This window comes from Lontra canadensis, unplaced genomic scaffold, assembly GCF_010015895.1.
Source record: "Lontra canadensis isolate GAN:19392208 unplaced genomic scaffold, GSC_riverotter_1.0 scaffold142, whole genome shotgun sequence".
NCBI classification, from domain to species: Eukaryota; Metazoa; Chordata; class Mammalia; order Carnivora; family Mustelidae; genus Lontra; species Lontra canadensis.
Genome location: NW_022631136.1, coordinates 780,474 through 801,193, shown reverse-complemented (window position 1 = coordinate 801,193; position 20,720 = coordinate 780,474). Strand labels below are relative to the sequence as shown.

The 20,720-nt window shown below is 47.1% G+C and overlaps 1 protein-coding gene and 1 long non-coding RNA gene across 4 annotated transcripts in view; both read right to left on the bottom strand.

Annotated features, from left to right (window-relative positions):
• LOC116858740 overlaps positions 1–13,264 on the bottom strand; it is a 14,962-nt gene extending 1,698 nt beyond the window's left edge. For 2 of the 3 annotated variants that reach the window (XR_004381008.1, XR_004381006.1), the window contains exons 1-2: positions 12,903–13,264; positions 6,197–6,258 (exon numbers count right to left, since the gene is read on the bottom strand). This is a non-coding gene — a long non-coding RNA (uncharacterized LOC116858740). The remainder of the gene's footprint in view (positions 1–6,196; positions 6,259–12,902) is intronic. The other variant, XR_004381007.1, reaches the window with a different exon arrangement.
• A 1,496-nt stretch (positions 13,265–14,760) lies between these two features.
• Positions 14,761–20,553, bottom strand: ECM1 (extracellular matrix protein 1). Its single transcript, XM_032843591.1, is given in 11 exon segments — positions 14,761–15,056; positions 15,059–15,236; positions 15,667–15,754; positions 15,922–16,142; positions 16,654–17,028; positions 17,293–17,615; positions 18,286–18,366; positions 18,463–18,543; positions 18,700–18,801; positions 18,881–18,943; positions 20,368–20,553. Coding segments are annotated over 11 exon segments (1,632 nt in total). The 5' UTR covers positions 20,438–20,553; the 3' UTR covers positions 14,761–15,006.
• Between the last annotated feature and the right edge of the window lie 167 nt (positions 20,554–20,720).

Sequence of the window (20,720 nt, the reverse complement as noted above, 5' to 3'; positions counted from 1 at the left end):
GGGGGGGGGGAAGCAGGCTCCCTGTTGAGCAGAGAGCCCGATATGGGGCTTGATCCCAGGACCATGAGATCATGACCTGAGCCGAAGACAGAGGCTTAATTCACTGAGCCACCCAGGTGCCCTGAGAATTTTTTTAAAAAATATTTTTATTTATTTATTTGACAGAGATCACAAGTAGGCAGAGAGGCAGGCAGAGAGAGAGAGAGGAGGAAGCAGGCTCCCCGCTGAGCAGAGAGCCCCATATGGGGCTCGATTCCAGGACCCTGGGATCATGACCTGAGCTGAAGGCAGAGGCTTTAACTCACTGAGCCACCCAGGCCCCCCCTCTTTTTTCTTTTAAGATTTTATTTACTGGGCGCCTGGGTGGCTCAGCTGGTTAAACAACTGCCTTCAGCTCAGGTCATGATCCTGGAGTCCTAGGATCGAGTCCCGCATCGGGCTCCATGCTTGGCAGGAAGTCTGCTTCTCCCTCTGACTATCTCCCCTCTCATGCTCTCTTTGTCTCACTCTCTCTCTCTCTAAGTAAATAAATAAAATCTTAAAAAAAAAAAAAAGATCTTATTTATTTGACAGAGAGAGACCTAGCAAGAGAGGGAACACAAGCAGGGGGAATGGGAGGAGAAGCAGGCTTCCTGCAGAGCAGGGAGCCTGATGCAGGGCTTGATCCCAGGAGAGTGGGATCATGACCTGAGCCGAAGGCAATCATTTAACAACTGAGCCACCCAGGTGCCCCCAAAGAGAGAATCTTAAACAGTACAGTGCAGCATGCAGAGCAATGTGGGGCTTGATATCATGACCCTGAGATCATGACCTGAGCCAAAATCAAGAGTTGGATGCATAACTACTGGGTATTTACTCCAAAGATACAAATGTAGTGATCTGAAGGGGCATGTGCACCCCAATGTTTATAGCAGCAATGTCCACAATAGCCAAACTATGGAAAGAGCCTAGATGTCCATCAACAGATGAATGGATAAAGAAGATGTAGTGTGTGTACACACACACACACACACACACACACACACACACAATGGAATATTATGCAGCCATCAAAAAGTGAAATCTTGGGACGCCTGGGTGGCTCAGTTGGTTAAGCAGCTGCCTTCGGCCCAGGTCATGATCCCAGTGTCCTGGGATCGAGTCCCACATCGGGCTCCTAGCTTGGCGGGAAGCCTGCTTCTCCCTCTGCCTCTGCCTGCCGCTCTGTCTGCCTGTGCTCGCCCGCCCTGTCTCTCTCTCTCTCTCTCTCTGACAAATAAATAAAATCTTTAAAAAAAAAAAAAAGTGAAATCTTGCCATTTGCAATGACACAGATGGAACTAGAGGCTATTATGCTGAGCGAAATAAGTCAACTGGAGAAAGACAATTATCATATGATCTCCATGATATGAGGAATTTGAGAAACAAGACAAAGGATCATAAAGGAAGGGAGGGGAAAATGAAACAAGACAAGACCAGAGAGGGAGACAAACCATAAGAGACTCAATCTCAGGAAACAAACTGAGGTTTGCTGGAGTGGAGGAGGTTGGAAGGAATGGGGTGGCTGGGTGATAGACACTGGGGAGGGTATATTTTGTGGTGAGCACTGTGAATCATGTAAGACTGATGAATCACAGACCTGTATCCCTAAACAAATAACACATTATACGTTAAAAAAAAAAAAAAAAAAGAGCTGGATACTTAACTGACTGAGCCACCCAGGTACCCTTTAGCCACTGAATTTACAGGAATTTGTTACAGCAGCCATAACAAATGAATACAGACAGCGTTAGTCTAAATTTTTTTTTAATTTTATTTATTTAACAGAGAGAGACAAAGAGAGTGTGAGAGAGAGCGAGCACAAGCAGGGGGAGTAGCAGAGGGAGAAGGAGAACCAGGCTCTCCACTGAGCAGGGAGCCCGATGCGGGGCTCAATCCCAGGACCCTGGGACCATGACCTGAGCCGAAGGCAGATACCCAACCAACTAATAAGCCACCCAGGTGCCCCTTAGTCTAAATTAAAAAAAAAATATTTCTAAATTTATTTTAGAGGAACAGCACAGTGGGGAGGGGTAAGGGAAGAGGGAGAGAGTCGTAAGCAGACTCCACACTGAGCGTGGAGCCCAATGTGGGTCTTTATCTTACAACCCAGAGATCACAACCTGAGCTAAAACCAAGAGTATGACCCTTAACCAACTGTGTCACCCAGGTGCCCCTCTAAATTTTTATTTAAATTTAATATTATACACACCATCTACTCAATAAAAATTTCCAGGCTTTCACAGCACTTTACCAAAGGTATTAGGAGAAACTAAACTACCACTGTCAAAGATGTGAAGGATAGCAAATCATTCTGCGAAGGAGACCCAAGACCAGAGTATAGCTGTGTTTAAGAGACAAATTCTAGGGGCAAACAGCAGGAATGGTTCCTTCTGGAGGCTCCAGGGAAGAATCTTTTGCTTGTTTCTTTCAATTTCTGGTTGCTGTTCACATCACTCCAAACTCAGCTTCGACAGTCAAATGCCTTTTCCCCTTTTGATATCATATCTCACCCTGCCTCTTTTTTTTTTTTTTAATGTTTTAAAAGATTTTATTTATTTATTTGACTGAAAGTGTGAGGGAGCACAAGCAGGGGGAGCAGCGGGCAGAGAGAGAGGGAAAAGCAGACTCCCTGCTAGTGCTGGATCCCAGGACACTAAGATTATGACCTGAGCTGAAGGTAGATGCTTAACTGAGCCACCCAGACGCCCCACCCTGTCTCCTTCTTATGAGGACCTTTGTGATTTACATTCAGGGACTGTTCAGATAATCCAAAATAATCTCCCCATCTAAAAGTCCATACTTTTAATCACATTCTGCAAAGTCCCTTTTGCCATGTAAAGGTAACACTCACAGATTCCAGAAATTAGGACCTGGATATCTTTGGGGGCCATTCATCAGCTTACCACAGTACAAATATAGTACAATGTGAGTCACAAATACAAGTCACATTTATAATTCCAAATACTTTAGTAGTCATATTTTAAAAAGTCAAACATGGGGGGGTGCCTGGATGACTCAGTGGGTTAGGCCTCTGCCTATGGCTCAGGTCATGATCTCAGGGTCCTGGGATAGAGCCCCACATTGGGCTCTCTGTTCAGCGGGGTGCCTGCTTCCCCCTCTCTCTGCCTACTTGTGATCTCTCTGTCAGATAAATAAATAAAATCTTAAAAAAAAAAAGTCAAACATGGGACGCCTGGGTGGCTCAGTTGGTTAAGCAGCTGCCTTCGGCTCAGGTCATGATCCCAGCGTCCTGGGATCGAGTCCCGCATCGGGCTCCTTGCTCGGCAGGGAGCCTGCTTCTCCCTCTGCCTCTGCCTGCCATTCTGTCTGCCTGTGCTTGCTCTCTCTCCCTCTCTCTCTCTGACAAATAAATAAAATCTTAAAAAAAAGAAAAAGTCAAACATGGAATACTATCAAGCCATCAAAAGCATTCATATTTTTGCAATGACATGGATGGAACTAGAGGGTAATTACGCTAAGCAAAATAAGTCAACCAAAGAAATACAATTATATGATCTCATTCATATGTGGAATTCAAGAAACAAAAGGGGATCATAGGAGAAGGGAAGGAAAAATAAAACAAGACAAAATCAGAGAAGGAGTGAAGCCATAAGAGACTCCTAATCATAGGAAACAAACTGAGGGTTGCTGGAGAGGAGGGGGGCTGAGGGATGGAGTAACTGGGTGATAGACATTAAGGAGAGCACATGATATAATTAGCACTGAGTGTTATATTAAGATTGATGAATCACTGAACTCTACCTCTGAAGCCAACAACACATTATATGTTAATTAACAATTTACATTTTTAAAAATAGAAAAATATTTAAAAAGTCAAACCCAAAGAATACAAAAACACTAATTCAAAAAGATATATGCACTCCTATGTTTACTCAACATTATTTATAATAACCAAATTATGGAAGTAGCCCAAATGTCCATCAATAGATGAATGAGGGCTCCCTGGGTAGCTCAGTCAGTTAAGCGTCTGCCTTCAGCTCAGGTCATGATCACAGGGTCCTGGGATCAAGCCCTCCATCAGGCTCCCTGCTCAATGGGGAGCCTGCTTCTCCTTTTCTCTCTCCCTCTGCCTCTCCCTCTGCTTGTGCTTGCAGGCACTCTCTCTCTCTCTAATAAATAAAATCTTAAAAAAAAGAATATTCTATAAAAAATAGATGAATGAATGTAGATGTATATGCACAGGCATGCACACACACACACACACACACACGGGAATATTACTCAGCCATAAAAAAGAATGGAATCTTGCCATATGTAACAACATGGATGCGTCTACAGAGTATAAAGCTAAGTGAAATAAATCAGAATCAGACAAATACCATGCAATTTCATTCATGTGGAATTTAGGAAACAAAACAAATGAACAAAGAAAAAAAAGACAAACGAAAACTATACTCTTTCTTTAAAAATTTTTATTATGGGGGGGTGCAGAAGGAGAGAGAGAGTATCTTAAGCAGGCTCCACACTCAGCACAGAGCCCGACAAAGGGCTCCATCTCATAACCCTGAGATCATGACCTGAGCCAAAATCAAGAGCCAGACACCTAACTGACTAAGCCACCCAGGCATCCCCCCAAAAACCAACTGCTAACTATAGAGGATAAACTGATGGTTACCAAAGGGGAAGTGCATGGGAATGGATAAAATAGTATACTTATCATGATGAGCACGGAGTCATATCAAGAATTTTTGAATCACTATATTGTACACCTGAAACTAATATAACACTTACATTAACTATCCTGGAATTAAAAAAAAAATCAAATGAGACAGATGAGAATAATTTCAATAATCTACTTCATTTAACACAATATACCCCAAATATCATTTCAACATGTCATCAATACAAAAATTATTAACAAGATATCTGAGATACATTGCATTCTTTTTTTTCATGCAGAGTCTTTGCAATCTGGTGCTCCTTACACTTACAGGACTACGGCAGTTGAAACCAGCCACATCTCAAGTACTCAATACCCACAGTGACTGGTGGCTACTTCATTGGACAGCACGGTCAGCTACTAAACTGGAAAGTCACGGAATAACCATTCAGAAAAAGATTACAACAATGTGGGCTTTCAGTTTTTCACACTTAGATAAAATACTCTGTACAGACTATTCTTAACGTTTGATACTGATCATTAAACAAGAGCCAAGACACTCTTTTTTTTTTTTTTCCCCAAGACACTCTTGAAAAAGAACTATGGCGGAGGACTGCCTTATAGATACCAAAATTTGTTACAAAGCTACAGACTGGGAGCGCCTGGGTGGCTCAGTTGGTTAAGTGTCTGGCTTCGGTTCAGGTCATGATCTCAGTGTTCTGATGTTGAGTCCTGAATGGGACTCTGCACTCAGTGGGAAGTCTGCTTCTCCCTCTCCCTCTGCCCCTTCCCTTGCTTATGCTCTCTCTCTCTCTCTCTCTCAAATAAAGTCTTTTTTTTTTTTTAGATTTATTTATTAGAGAGAGAGAGACTGTGAGCATAAGCAGGGGGAGCAGCAAAGGGAGAGGGAGAACCAGGCTCTCCGCTGAGGAGAGAGCTGGATGTGGGGCTTGATCCTAGGACCCTGGGATCATGACCTGAGCCCAAGGCAGATGCTCAACCCACTGAGCCACCCAGGCAGCCCTAAATAAATAAAGACTTAAAAAAAAAGAAAAGCTAAAGACTGTGGGGAAACCTGGGGTGGCTCAGTCAGTTAAGCATCCAACCCTTGATCTCAGCTCAGACCCTTGATCTCAGCGCAGATTTTGATCTAAGAGTGATGAGTTCAAGTCCTGAATTGGGCTCCACGCTGGGCACAGAGCCTACTTAAGGACTGAGCCACCCAGGTGCCCAGGAGCCTACTTAAAACAAGAAAGAAAAAATGGAAAAAGCACTAAACATAATGACAATTACATTCAATTTAAAAACATTTTATCACCAAAGACACTGTTAAGAGAGTGAAGAAGCAAAATATTTCCAATATATTACCTGTCAAAGAGTTCGTATCTGGAAGAACTACAAATCAATATGGAAAAGTCTAACAGAAAAAATATGCAAGAGACTTGAGAAGACATCTCACAGAGGATATCCAAATGGCCAATCAACACATAAAAAGTGTTTAACCTCATTTATAGATATGGAAATGCAAATTAAACCCAATACAAACAAACTCACCAGAATAGCTAAATATACAACCTTAAGAGTTGGTAAGAATGTGTAACAGGAACTCTCAAACCCTGCGGATAGGAATAAAAATTAGTACAACCACTTTGGCATTATCTAGTTAGGCTGAGGAGACTCTGACACAGTCATCCAACTCCTAGCTCCCCTGTACACCCAAGAGAAATGCACATATTTTTTTTTAATTTTAGCATATTTGAAATAGCCTAAAATTGTAAACAAGCCAAATATCCATCAACAATAATACAGATAATTGTGGTATATTTCTAAAAACGGAATTCTATGAAAATTAATGAACTATGGTATATGGAAAAATGTGAATGCAAGCTTAAAAAGCCAGACATACAAAAAATATGATCTAATTCCATTCTTTTTTTTTTTAAGTTTTTTTTTTTTTTTTTTAATTGACAAAGAGAGATCACAAGCAGGCAGAGAGCCAGGCAGAGAGAGAGGGGGAAGCAGGCTCCCTGCTAAGCAGAGAGCCCAACATGGGGCCTGTTCCCAGGACCCTGAGATCATGACCTGAGCCGAAGGCAGAGGCTTAACCCACTGAGCAACCCAGGCGCCCCTCCATTCTTTTTTTTTTTTTTAAACATTTTATTTATTTGACAGAGAGAGAGCACAAGTAGGCAGAGTGGCAGGAAGAGGGAGGAGAAGAAGCAGGCTCCTAAGCAGGCAGCCGGATGCGGAGCTGGATCCCAGGAGGCTGGGATCATGACATGAGCTGAAGACAGACACTTAATCGACTGAGCCACCCAGGCGCCCCTCTAATTCCATTCTTATGAAGTCCCAAAATGGGTAAAATTAAGTGACTGTGCATTCTTCATAATAGCAAAAATGTGGAAACATTCCAAACATCTATCAACAGATGAATGGATAAAGAAAATGTGGCATATCCATACAACAGAATATTATTCAGCCATAAAAAGAAATGAAGTTCTGCTACATGCTTTAACATGGATGAACCTTGAAAACATTACGTTAAAAGAAATAAGCAAGACACAGAAGTACTTCCAATTTTTTAAAAAGATTTTATTTATTTATTTGACACAGAGAGAGATCACAAGTAGGCAGAGAGGCAGGCAGAGAGAGAGAGGGAAGCAGGCTCCCCACCGAGCAGAGAGCCTGATGCAGGACTCGATCCCAGGACCCCGAGATCATGACCTGAACCAAAGGCAGAGGCTTAACCCACTGAGCCACCAGGCACCCCAGAAATAATTCCATTATTGAAGTACTTGCATGAGGTTACTAAAATAAGCAAAGTCATAGAGATAGAAAGAGGATGAGAAGTTACTAGGGGCAGGGAGGAGGTGGCCAATAAAGCTTAAAAAAAAAACAACAACAAAAACCTAAATGATTGCTACAATTGTGGGGAGCACAGCACAAGGTATAAACTTGTCAAATCACCGTGCCATACACCTGAAACTATGCAACAGTGTGTGTCAACTCTATTAAAAAATAATTTTTTAAAAAATGCCAAATGTTTGTTAAAAAACAAAAACCCAAACCAAAAAAACCCAAAAGGGTGCCTGGGTGGCTCAGTCCGTTAAGTGTCTGCCTTCAGCTCAAGTAATGATCCCAGGGTCCTGGGATCTAGCCCTGTGTAGATTTATTAGAGAGAGAGAGATACATGTGAAATAAATAAATAAAATCTTAAAAAAAAACCCCAATAACCAAAAAACCCTAAATCACTGTTTTTAGGATTCATATTTAGGTGGCAAAAATATAAAGAAAAAGCAAGGGGTGCCTGGGTAGCTCGGTGGGTTAAGTCTCTGCCTTCGGCTCAGGTCATGATCTCGGGGTCCTGGAATTGAGCCCCACATCGGGCTCTCTGATAAGCAGGGAGCCTGCTTCCCCCTCTCTCTCTGCCTGACTCTCTGCCTACTTGTGATTGATCTCTCTCTCTCTGTCAGGTAGATAAATAAAATCTTAGGAAGGAGAAAGCAAGTAAATGATTACAATAAATATGATGACAGGAGAGTCGTTCCTTTACAGGGGTGAGGAGCTTGAACAGAAAACAGCACTCTGGAGGGCTTTTGGGTGCTGGCAGTGTCCATGTGCTTAACCTAGGTGGTTGTTGCAAGGAGTTTCACTTTATAATCACCCATTGAACTGCACATTTATTTTCAGTACAATTTTTAAATGTGTGTTATTTTACACAATGCTTTTTTTTTAATTTAAAATTCAGCAAGAACAAGGTATTAGGGGATTGGAAGATGGCTTGTTTAGTAGGCAAGAGATGTCTTGCCACAGAGGTACAGAGCTTACCCGTTTTACAGAGAGGGGAACAGAGTTCCATTCAGAAGACAGCATGCCAAAGGCCCCCCAAGTACAAAAGAACATGGTGAACCTGAGGAACTGAAAGGTAAGCAGCCGAGTTCTGAGGGGGCCTTCAGAATAAGAGGGAAGAGGTACATGTGATTAAGTCTGAGGACTGCAGAGGCCAGATGGTGGAAGGTTGGGCAGCCAAACACTGTTGTAAGGGAACAGTGGGATATCACTGAGATATATATATATATGTATTTTAGAGAGTGAGAGAAACGGGGAAGGGGTAGAGGGAGAGGGAGAGAATCTGAAGCAGGCTCCATGCCCAGTGTGTAGCCCTATGCAGATCTTGATCCCAGGACTCTGAGATCAGGACCTGAGCTGATACCGAGAGTGAACACTTAACTGACTAAGCCCCTCAGGAGCCCTATCACAGAGATATTTTAAAGCAGTGAAGTGACCTGATCACACCAGTTAGCAGGTCATTCTGCCTGGACTGTGGAGAATGGACTGGATAGCACCAGGAGACCATTTAGGAAGCCACTTCAATAATTGTGAGGGTTGGGGCGACTGGGTGGCTCAGTGGGTTCAGCCTCTGCCTTTGGCTCAGGTCATGATCTCAGGGTCCTGGGATTGAGCCCTGCATCAGGCTCTCTGCTCAGGAGGAGCTTGCTTCCCCCTCTCTGCCTGTCTCTCTGCCTACTTGTGATCTCTCTCTGTCAAATAAATAAATAAAATCTTTAAGAAAAAATAATCATGACAGTTGGTGGAAGCTTGGACAAGGGTGAAGGCACTGGAGAGGTGAGGAATACAATGTCCTTGGGCCTTGTGTTCATTTCACAACTCTGTTTAACTGTATGTAGCACTATCTCCCCATTTTTTTATGAAGTTAAAAATATCGGGGTGCCTGGGTGGCTCAATGGGCCACCCCATCGAGGCTCTCTGCTCAGCAGGGAGCCTGCTTCCCTTCCTCTCTCTCTGCCTGCCTCTCTGCCTACTGTGATCTCTGTCTGTCAAATAAATAAACAAAATCTTAAAAAAAGAATCTTAATGTTATACTGTATATCCTATGACATACTGTACCCTACCATATAAACTTGTATATACATTTTAGGCACAGAGTTATGAACACAAGACTTACGGCCACTGTATTTTCTGAGTGGTTTACCGGATTTTCAAAGGTTATGTTGACTATGTAACTTTTGTCTTAAGTACTGTCTTCAGAACCTAACCGTGGTGTAAGGGACAACTCCACTGCTGATGGATTTAAGAGGTATTTAGGAGATTTGGTGACTGACTGGAATAGAAGGAAGGAGGAAATTGAAGAATGATACTCCCAGATCTCTTGCCTAAACAACTGGGGCCCACTGGGGCAGGAACAGTTCGAGGGTAGAGATGATCACTTATTTTTCTCAATATTTTATGAAAAATTTCAAAAATGCAGAGAAGTTGTCAGATTGTAGTGAACATCCATATACCTACTGCCTAGGTTCTACAACTCACTCACTGTTCTAACTTCTTTCTCATATCTTCCCACATACCCAGAGGAGTTCTAAGCTGAAATCTGTTGTACCCAAGAGATTTCCAAGTGTCATATCTAGTAAGCTACTGGTCTACAGAACAGAAGTACATTTATTTTTTATTTATTTTTTTAAGATTTTATTTATTTATTTGTCAGAGACAGAGGGAGAGAGAGTGAGCGAACACAGGCAGAGAGGCAGGCAGAGGCAGAGAGAGAAGCAGGCTCCCTGCTGAGCAAGGAGCCCGATGTGGGACTCGATCCCAGGACCCTGGGATCATGACCTGAGCGGAAGGCAGCCGCTTAACCAACTGAGCCACCCAGGCATCCCCTGAACAGAAGTACATTTAAAGAGCAGGCTGCACATGCGGCCTCCTCTTCCTCACCTCCCATTCCATTCATACTCAATTCCCTAGAATTGGGCTTTTAAAAAAAAGTTTATTTTTAAATAATCTCTACACCTAACATAGGGCTTGAACTCACAACCCTGAGATCAAGAGTCACATGCTCTTCCAACTGAGCCAGCCAGGTGCCCCTAGAATGTGGCTCTTTTTTTTTTTTTTTTAAAGATTTTATTTGTTTATTTATTTGAGAGAGAGAGAGCGAGCTCAAGTCGGGGAGAAGGGGAGAGGGCTGGAGGGCAAAGGGAGATTGAGAGGGACAAGCAAACTCCCCACTGAGCAGGAAGCCTAACACTGGGGCTTGATCCCAGGACCTGAAATCATGGCCCGAGTCAAAGTTAGATGCCCAACTGGCTGAGCCACCCAGGTACCCCTAGAATGTGTTTTGTTTTGTTTTTAAGATTTTATTGGGGCGCCTGCGTGGCTCAGTGGGTTAAAGCCTCTGCCTTCGGCTCAGGTCATGATCCCAGGGTCCTGGGATCGAGCCCCACATTGGGCTCTGTGCTCTGCAGGGAGCCTGCTTCCTCCTCTCTCTCTCTCTGCCTGCCTATCTGCTTACTTGTGATCTCTACCTGTCAAATAAATAAATAAAAATCTTAAAAAAAAAAAAAGATTTTATTTATTTATTTGACAGAGAGGGAGAAAGCACCAGCAGGGGGAGGGGCAAAGGGAGAAGCAGGCTCTCTGCTGAGCAGAGAGCCCAATATGGGGCTTGATCCTAGGACCCTGATATCATGACCTGAGCTGAAGGCAGACGCTTAACCGACTGAGCCTCCCAGGCACCCCTAGAATGTGGTTTTAACATCTTCCTTCTGAAGGTGCTTTAAAAAAAAAATTTTTTTTAAGATTTTATTTATTTATTTGACAGAGATCACAAGCAGGCAGAGAGGCAGGGAGGGGGTGGGGGAGAAGTAAGTCCCTGCTGAGCAGAGAGCCCAATGAAGGGCTCAATCCCAGGAGCCTGAGATCATGACCCGAGCCAAAGGCAGAGGCTCAACCCACTGGGCCACCCAGGCGCCCCCTGAAGGTGTTTTCACTAAGACACTGATTACTTTAGACTCCAAAACTGAACTCGTTATCATCCTCCTGTAAAACCTGTCCTCCTTCTGTACATTCTACCTTACAGGTACCCAATCCTCAAGTTTGGGAGTCATTTTAAGATATCTCTGGCAGCAAGCAGGGTCTGTCAGTCCCATCTCTTAAATATCTTTTTTTTTTTAAAGATTTTATTTATTTATTTGACAGAAAGAAAGAGAGAGAGAGCAAGCAGGTGGAGTAGCAGGCAGAAAGAGAGGGAGAAGCAGGCTCCCTGCTGAGCAAGAAGCTGGATGCGGGACTCCATCCCAGGACCCTGGGGGATCAAAACCTAAGCCAAAGGCAGTCACTTAAGCAACTGAGCTACCCTGGTGCCCCTCTTAAATATCTTTAAAAGATATCCTCTCCGTCTTCATCCCCTGTACCATTAAAGTTCTGGATCTCAAAATTTTATTGCTATCGAAGAACTACAATTTCAACCTCTGAACTGGTCCCCATCTCTATTCTTTCTTTGGCATATCTAGTCATGTCTACCTGTCTATCCAACTAATTTAGTTTTTTTTAAAAGTCTGTTCACTGGGGCACCTGCGTGGCTCATTTAGTTGACCAGCCAACTCTCCATCTCAGCTCAGATCTTGATCTCAGGGTTGTGAGTTCAACCCTTGCACTGGGCTCTAAGCTGGGTGTGGAGCCCATTTAAAATAAAATAAAAAAGTCTGTAACATCACTTTTCATTTACAATCTTTTTTTCAAATTTAAATTCAATTAGCCAACTTATAATACATCATTAATTTTATTAACAATCTTTTACAGGTGCTTATACCCAGGTTGCGCGACTTCCGTAGTTCTTCAAGATCTGCCAGAAAGCATGACTAAGCCTAAATTTACCACCTCACGCCTAGTTACTCACCCACACCATTTTTACTACTTATTAGCACTTCAAATATACCAACCACACTTTTTGAAACTTATTGCCTCCTCCACAAAGACTTCCCTGAAAGCTAGGCTAGGTGGCTCCCACAGAATCCCAAGAATATATCTATCATTAGACATACAAGTCTCCACAGATATAAAAATCTTTGGGGTCGGTGCTTTAGTCTTCTTTATGGCCAGAATACTTAGACTCATTACCTAAGAATACTCTGCCTAACACAAAACACTCTGTTTATTTTAGGGGAACTCTGCATATATCCAGTATTTTGTACACTCTCCCTTTTCGTTCTTGCAAAATCCTACTCAAGCTCCGATTCCTTCCTGAAGCTTCCCGGGTCCCTCCAAGTACTTAGGGGGCTCTGCCTCCTTTATCCCCTGCGCCCGAGCTTAATAAATTATATCTTAATACTTTTATCTGTACAACTAACTGCCGTAAATGTTAACACTCCTCTTTTCCTGGTACGTAACAGCACTCCTCAATACACGGCCAACTACGCTGATTCCTAGAGAGAATGACTTCTTTTAACTCTCACCTCACGATGCTTACCACGTATTTAGCACCTGAGCGTCTTTCATTATCGCGGCTGACTATCGCTGTCCCGGGCCCCTCCTAGTCCACTCCTCAGACCGTAACCTTCCAGCGGCTGGGAGGGCGGTCCTACCTTTCTGACTGCCCCACCAGCACTTGGAGGCGCTGCGCGTTGCAAATGCAGCCGTAAAGCATCTCCGGGAAGCTCCTGAAGGGACAGAGCCCTGCAGAGATGTCCCTGCGGCGTATCGGCCCGCCCTTCCTTGAGTCACTGCCCCGCCTTCTCCCCGCCTGCTCAAGTCCAGCCCCGGGCTCCGTGGCAGGCACACGTGAGCGGTGAGGGGAAGAGTGGGCCTGGCCTCTCCCTGCCTCGTCCGGGGACCCAGCGGCCGCCAGAGGATCCCGAGACCGACGCCCGATGCCCGCGCAGGCGCAATAATGCTCTCCGAGCATGTGACCCCCAGCGCGAGGCCGCAGTGGCCGGCAAAGGGGCGGTACCCATGCGGCTCTCCTGCGCTCTTTGAACCCCGTGCTGATAGACAGTCAAAGGAGCGGCTAAGACGCAGAGTGGTTAGAAACAGCAGTCCTGCGGAGGATGCATAAGTAAATAATAGACCTGGGAGAGGGAAGTGTTAGGTGTCTTTTGGGAGCTGCCGGATTTCAGCTTGTTTCTAGTGGGTCAGGACGGCAGTCCGTGCCTCATCCTCCTCCGCCGTAGCTGGGGCCAGGGAAGTCCCGCTTTTTGGAGACTTGTCCTGGCGACAGAATCACAGAGGACTTGTCCTCACGAGTCTTCATTTCGATTCTTTCGGCTCCGGTTTCTTGGGCAGCCTCTAAGGGCTGAAGGGTCTTGGCACTCTGTGGTCCAACCCCCTCCCCTCAGGCATGGGCGCGATATTCTCCAAACTGGACTTCCAGGTTCCTGCTTGTCTGTCTACAGGCAGGCGGGTTGGAAAACGCAAATCTGAACACCACCTCTGCTTAAGGCTGCCAGTGTCTTCGTGGGCAGAGGCACCAGAATCCACTTTATTAAGCCCTTGCGGATGAGGCATTCGTAGGGACCTCCTGCTTACCATTCCAGCTACATCTCCAAAGGAGACCACCACAGGCTTAGGCCCTCTCAGCCTTTGTGTTTCTCTGCCAGAACCATCCTGCCTGGGTTGTACCTACCCGTTGCACCTTCTGTTTCTCCTGGAGGAGCTCTTACCTCAACCCCACAGAGGCTTTCCCAGTGTACTCATATTGCCCTCAAACCTACTCCCACTTCCGACCGCCTTATCTGGCACCCTGAGAATATTGGCAATCTGGCAGCCCCATGCAATGCAACACCACTTATCACACCCGCTATGCTCCTGGGATATGAGCAGCTTGACAGAAGGGGTGCATGCTTTCTGGATGTGTATCCCCTGGTCTAACATATAGCACACTAAGTGTTCAGTAAATGGATAGTTAGGAATCAAGGTGTGGACTCCAAGGATCAAAAGTGAAAATTTAAAAATGTCAGGGTAGGGAGTGCCTGGGTGGCTCAGTCAGTTAAGTGTGGGGCTCTTTTTTTCAGCTAAGGTCATGATCTTAGGGTTGTGAGATACAGCCCCACATCAGGCTCTGTCTTCAGAGCAGAGCCTGCTTAAGATTCTTTCTCTCCCACCCCTCCCCCCAAAAAAGTAAAACTAAATTAAAATTAAAATATTAGGCTGGGCTGTGGTATTTTGGGGCTTACCAAAGACATGAAACCATATATATATATATATATATGGTATATATATATACATATATATATGTATATATATATATTTTTTTTTGCCTTTCAATGATAGCTAGCTAACAAGGTGACACTCCTTTTCAAATATATGAATAAATTCAAGATGACAAATAATGAAGTTAAGACATTTAGTTATGGTACCATCATAGCCTGTGGAATAGTTCTGCTGAGTCAGAAGGGGCAGGGCAGTGGGCCTCAGAGGCCAGTCCCTGAAGAAAATCCAAGCAGGCTTAGGAGGGTGTATTTGTATGTGAGATGCTAAAGACAATGAGGATGCCAAATCCAAGAGGTGTTTACTGTAATGAGTGCTCAAGGAGGGTGGGGTTCCCCCAGTCTGATCCTCCAAGGCTCTGGGGTGACTCACTCTTCCTTGGGCTCTGGGGTGGGGCTGATACTTCTTCCCCAAGTTGGCCCTGCTTGCCCTGGCCCTTGTCATCCCCACTGTCTCCAGCCACTAGAGCCACATTCCTCAGATAGTAAGTGTTGAAGCAGTTGGTCTGTTCATCTCCAGGATTCAGGTTACAGCAGAGGGCAGAGTCTCGCCAGAAATTATGTCGGGGACCACACAGATCCTCAATGAAGGCCAACTTCTGAAGGAGAAAAGTAAAGCAGAGATGATGGGGAGAGGAGTGTTTAAGGTCAAGCATCGATACTTGGTTGTTCAAAGTCCCCTTTCCCTCCGCTTCTACTGCTGTCTCCCTAGGTCCCCTACTGGGGCCCAGAGAAAGTTCAAGCCTGGCTACCACAGTTAGATTTTTTTGTAACAGACATGTGCCCATATGGAAATGCCTGAAGCCTGAGGCCCAGAAAAGACGTAATAAGAACTCAGAAGTGGGGAGCATATCAGGTCAGGAATGAAGACTTTGGGAATCAAGAAAAAAGATCTTCCCCACTCATCCTCTTTATTTCTGCGGGCATGTCTGAGGTACTAAAGAGAAGGGATAGCCAGCAGTTCTAGCTCTCTCTCCCCACTCCCCTGCCTTTCTTGGGAGACTATGACCTCCTGCTGCCCCCACTTACCTCCTCCTCAGCACAGCAGGCCTGTTCTGGAAACGGCAGGTCACAGCAGTGGGCAGTCATGTTCCGGATCAGCCCAGGAATTTGTTTACTATGTTGGTGGGAAAGGGGAGAGGGTCAGGGTCTTTAGGCATCCCTAGGCTTCAAAATGGTGCTCAGAGACCATGGTTTGTTCTTATCAATAGTGCCCCACAGGGTACCCCAGGAGGGAGGTTTTGGGGAAGGGAAGAGAGTTGAGGAAGAACTTGCAAGACTCACTGCTTGCTGAGAACTCTTCCATTTCCGCAGAGATGGCCCATGAGGTTGGGGGTAACTCGGCTGAGGTCTAGGGTCAAGATGTCCCGGTCATAGTTGGGGTAGGGAGCCCGACGGGCAAAGCACTCATCACGGGCAGGGCTAGGAGGGTAGTGGCAACACGAGTGGTGGTGGGTCTTGACAGACTGTTCCTGATCACAGTATCCATCAAGGGCATCCTCCCACTGTGGGCCAGAGAGAGGGAAGTCAGAAGCCTGGACACTTGGCCCCTTCTCTTCTGACCCTCTGCTTCCCTTACTGCCCTATGTTATGAGATGAGGGACCCGGCCACAGGTGCCAAAAGGGAAGGGTAAGGAACCGGAGGACAAGGACTGACAAGTGTGGATGTATAATTCTGGGAAGGTGGAAGGATGGAAGCACAAATGAGGCTTGGAGCTGGCCATAGGACATAGGCTGGAGTAGACGAAGGCGTCAGATAAGGCCAGAGCTGCAAGGATGGATGGCACATGGGTGCATGTGTGGGATCATGGGTAGACCAGGCCAGAAGTGCAGGATGAAGGCTCAAGATGAACAGACGCAAATGACGAATACAATGGATGGATGGACACTTGCAAGCAGATGAACGGGCAGACGTGCTCACACTGGGGAGGTGCATGGATGAACGGATCAGCAGGACCAGAGGTCGGAGATGGGCGGGCGGGCAGACAGGCTCTTGGGACCGGGACGCCCACTTACGGCCTTCCATGTACAGGTGTGGTTGTTCCCCTGCCGGCAGCAGCGCTGGAACTCCCCCTCTAGTCGGGTCAATGCCTGCAGCTGTCTTTGGATGGGGTCAGTAGCTGGGAGGTTGCGTGGCACAGAACGGAAGCGTCTTAGGTGGCAGATGTTCTTGACATTGTCCAGTGTGGGTACCCCAGGGGGGAAAGGCAGCTCGGGGCCCGAGGAGATACCAGGCTGGTGGCTGGGGCAGGCCCGGAGCTGGTAGTGTGGCTGGGGAGCTTCCTCCCGGAAGCAGGAGAATCGAGCCTCCCCCTGCTGTTTGCAGCACCAGTGGGGTCGGGTCTTGACCGAGAACTCGGCCTCACAGAATCGGGTCATTGCGTCCTCCCACTAGAGCAAGAGGGATGGATCAGCCCAGCAGCCCATTGTCCACATTCCTGTCTTCCTCCCAGGCTCCAGAAAAGGACCCTGGGCAGGTAGATAAGAAAGAAGCAGAGGCTGTCTTCTGCCCTCCCAGCACCCTGCGGAGGCACAAGGTAGGGCCAAGAAAAAGGTCCTGAGTTTCCTACATACCCAGGCCTAGAAGTTCTTCAAACATACACATACTGCCTGGAGGTTAAAGGACACCCCTGGCATCAAGAGCCCAACGCTTACCACAAGTCTTGCACAGTCCAAGCGGTTTGTGTGGCTGTGACAGCGGCAGCAGCGGGAATATCCAGTCTCCAGCAAATTGAGGGTCTCACCCTGGCGTGTAAGGTGGGAGAAGCCAGACTGTGGCAGGTTCCAAGGGCCATACACCACATGCTGACGATTAGGAAGGCAGATCTGGTCCAAATTGTCTGGAGAAGGCCGCCCAGGGGGGAAGCCATCCAGCCGGTGGCCCCAGCCCCCTCGGGATCGGCCCTGCTGGCAGTGCAGGGCTGGATTCCAAGACTCAGGCTCAGGGGGGCTACGATCCATGAATGGAGCTGGCTTTTCTAGAATGGAGAAAACAGAGTGTAAAGGGGAATGAGTGGAGGGACACAGAAAGTCTGGATGAGCTGAGAGGACTGAAAGAACTTGGGGTTAAGGAGAAAAGGTTGGGAGGATAGGGGATAGAAATGAACTTGTGGTTTTTGCCTTCAGAATGACTGATGGAAAGGAAAGAAAACCGGGGCATGAAAGGATTCCCCTTTATAGCCCCACAAACCAGGCCTGTTCCCTGTGCTGCTTCCCACTGCTCAGGCTCCCTGCCTCCCTCCCCAGGGTCCTGAGCACTAAAGCAGAGGAATGGACAGACCAGAGCTGTCACTCACCCTCTCTCTGATTAGATGGGAAGGTCATTTCCTCCTGATGTAGGAAAGATGGTTCTACTGGGATAGAAGGAGATGTGTAAGCAGAAACCATGGGATGGGCTAGAAGAGGGGGACCTGGCCAAATGCCACTCATGAAGAGGAAGTCAGTACAGAAGCAAGTGAAAATAAATGCTACTTTTATGCCATTTAATCTCATAACTTTATAAAACAGGTCTTATTTCCCCATTTTTATAGATGAGGAAACTAAGGCTTAGAGGGACAACTCACCCGAAGTTACATAGCTATCGAGGGGCAGAGCCCCAAAGCCCACACTCATCAGGCGGGAGGGTGATGAGGAGAGGGAGTCACTTACTTTCCTTCTGCTCAACAGGGTCCTGGGGACGGGGCAGCTCCTCTTGGAGGGGGATGGCTTCCTGAGGGAAATGGGGGTCCACTACAAGACAGGAGTGAGGGCACAAAGAAGCAAAGATCAGACTGACATCAGCAAGATTGTAGTGGGCTGGTGGTGAGGAAATGGGCGAGCGCTCACCTTTGTTTTCCACAGGGAGTTGGGGAGGAGGCAACTCCTCCTCTTGGACAGGGATGGCTTCCAGAGAGTGAGGGGGCTGCACTACAGAAGGGAGGGGGGTATGTGAGCAGACCACCCGTGCTCCCAGCCAGGGCAAAAAATGGCCAGGGCCTTCCCACTCCATCCCATGTGAGGAATGGGAAGTGAAGCCAGACTAGAAACCTGGAGGGGCAACAGAAGGGTGCATGGTGGACTTACCTTCACCCTGTCCCTCAAAGTCAGAGCCATGCTGATGGGTGTCAGGGTGGTCCATGGGGAGGGCTTGGGTCCGGGGTGGGGAGGGGGGTGCTGCATAGCCAACTAGAGGTTAAGAGGGGAGATGGTCAGAGCTGACACTTTCTCCTAGCCCCCATTTCTTGCTGCTCCCCCAAACTCTTACCTTCTTGAACGTGGTAGGTGAGGGGCTCTGGGCCCAGCTCCCTCTGCCCTGGAGACTTGGAGCCTGGCAGATGAAAGGTGAGTCAGAGGTGGCTTGAGGAGCCCATTCTTGTTCCCAAGCATAGGATGTGGGGGCAGTAGATGTCAAGGGCATAGGCAAGATGAGCAAGATGCCAGAAACCCCTCTGTATTGCTCCTGTCCCGTTCCCTAATGAATACCCACCCCCAGTCTAAACCCACCTAGGTATGCCAGTTGGGTTCTGAGAAAGCCATGCTATTCTGTCAGCCTTACCTCCACCAGGCTCAAAGCCTTGGGTCTTGAGTCCAGGCCTGAAGGTAATGTGACAGATGGGACTGGGAGCACTGGGGAGTGAGATGGTGGAGGCCCTAATCTCCTGTCAGTGTATCTCCCTCAGGGCTTCTGGGCTCTTCCTTTCAGTCTCTCAGCCAGGATGCCTCTCTAGTTTCCAGAGGAGCAAGTCTGGACATTGAACTGGTTGGGGCTTCAACTGCTCACCAACTCTAGGCCGTTTAAATATCTGCGGGCCTTCTGAGAAGCCCACCTCAAACTTTAAGTGCCTTCCCTTTAGCTGGTCCCAGATCCTCCTCAGCTTAGGTCTCAATTTAGGACCCAGGGACTGGGATGATTTAGGATTCCTGAGGCAAATCGCCCCACAGCCACAGGGAAAGCTTTCACCTGGAGCTGATCTGCAATCACAGAAGACAAGCACCTAGGCGGGACAATGACATATGCCTTAGGGAGACCAGATCTCAACAGTTGTTTTCCTTGGTAGCGTTTTGTCCAGCATCCAGCAGATGTATATGTGCTAGATAGAGTCACTGGGCCTGGTCCCCTGTGGATGGACACCCTCTCAACTCCTCCTAACCGGAGAGGAGTTGGTCAAGGCTCTTTGGGTCAGCAATTCATTTTTTTTTTTTAAAGATTTTATTTAATTTATTTGACAGGCAGAGATCACAAGCAGGCAGAGAGAAAGAGAGGGAAGCAGGCTCCCTGCTGAGCAGAGAACCTGATGCGGGACTCGATCCCAGGACCCCGAGATCATGACCCGAGCCGAAGGCAGCGGCTTAACCCACTGAGCCACCCAGGTGCCCAGTAATTCAGTTTTGACCAGCCTGGAGGCCCCATTCTTTCTCTCTCCCCTGCTTGATAGGCCCCATATATATATTTTCCTGAGGCAAGAACCCCTCATTCTGGGAATCCACCCATCCTCTGAAGAGTTGTCCATTTGACTCTCAATTTCCTGTCTCCTGGCAGCAATCTCTAGGAACCCCTCTCCTGTGCACCTGCTCCCCCTCCCAGTTTAAAAGCTCCAGTGCCCAGCCCCCCTTGGATCTGCTCAGAAATGCAAGGCCAAGTATGCAATCACCCTACTGGCAATGAGCCATGTAGAGGATGGCTGGCCCCCAGCCCCGGGGCCCACACTGGTCAGGGCCTCTTCCCAAGCGCTGGCTCCAACCCCAACTCACCTCCCTCAGAGGCTACAGAAGTAACAGCCAGACAGGCCAAGACCAAGGCTGCTCTGGACATGGTCCCCATCCTGGGGCAAAGACTTGTCGGTGGCACCCAGCAGGTGGGTCGTCCTAGGCAGATCTGGGTTTGAAGGGCTGGGCTGCTGGGAGCCTGCTTCTCCGGTTGCTGTTACGGCTGTTGTGAACCTCAGGGCTGGTTCCTTCTCCTTTTATATGGCTATCTGGGGATAACTCCCTCCCTCCTATTTCCTGCCATGACTCAGTCCCAGCTGCTCCTCCTCTGGTGGCCACTCCTCCCAAATTCACCCTGAGGTCTCCTAAGAGGACTGAGGAGAACAAGGCTGAGAAGA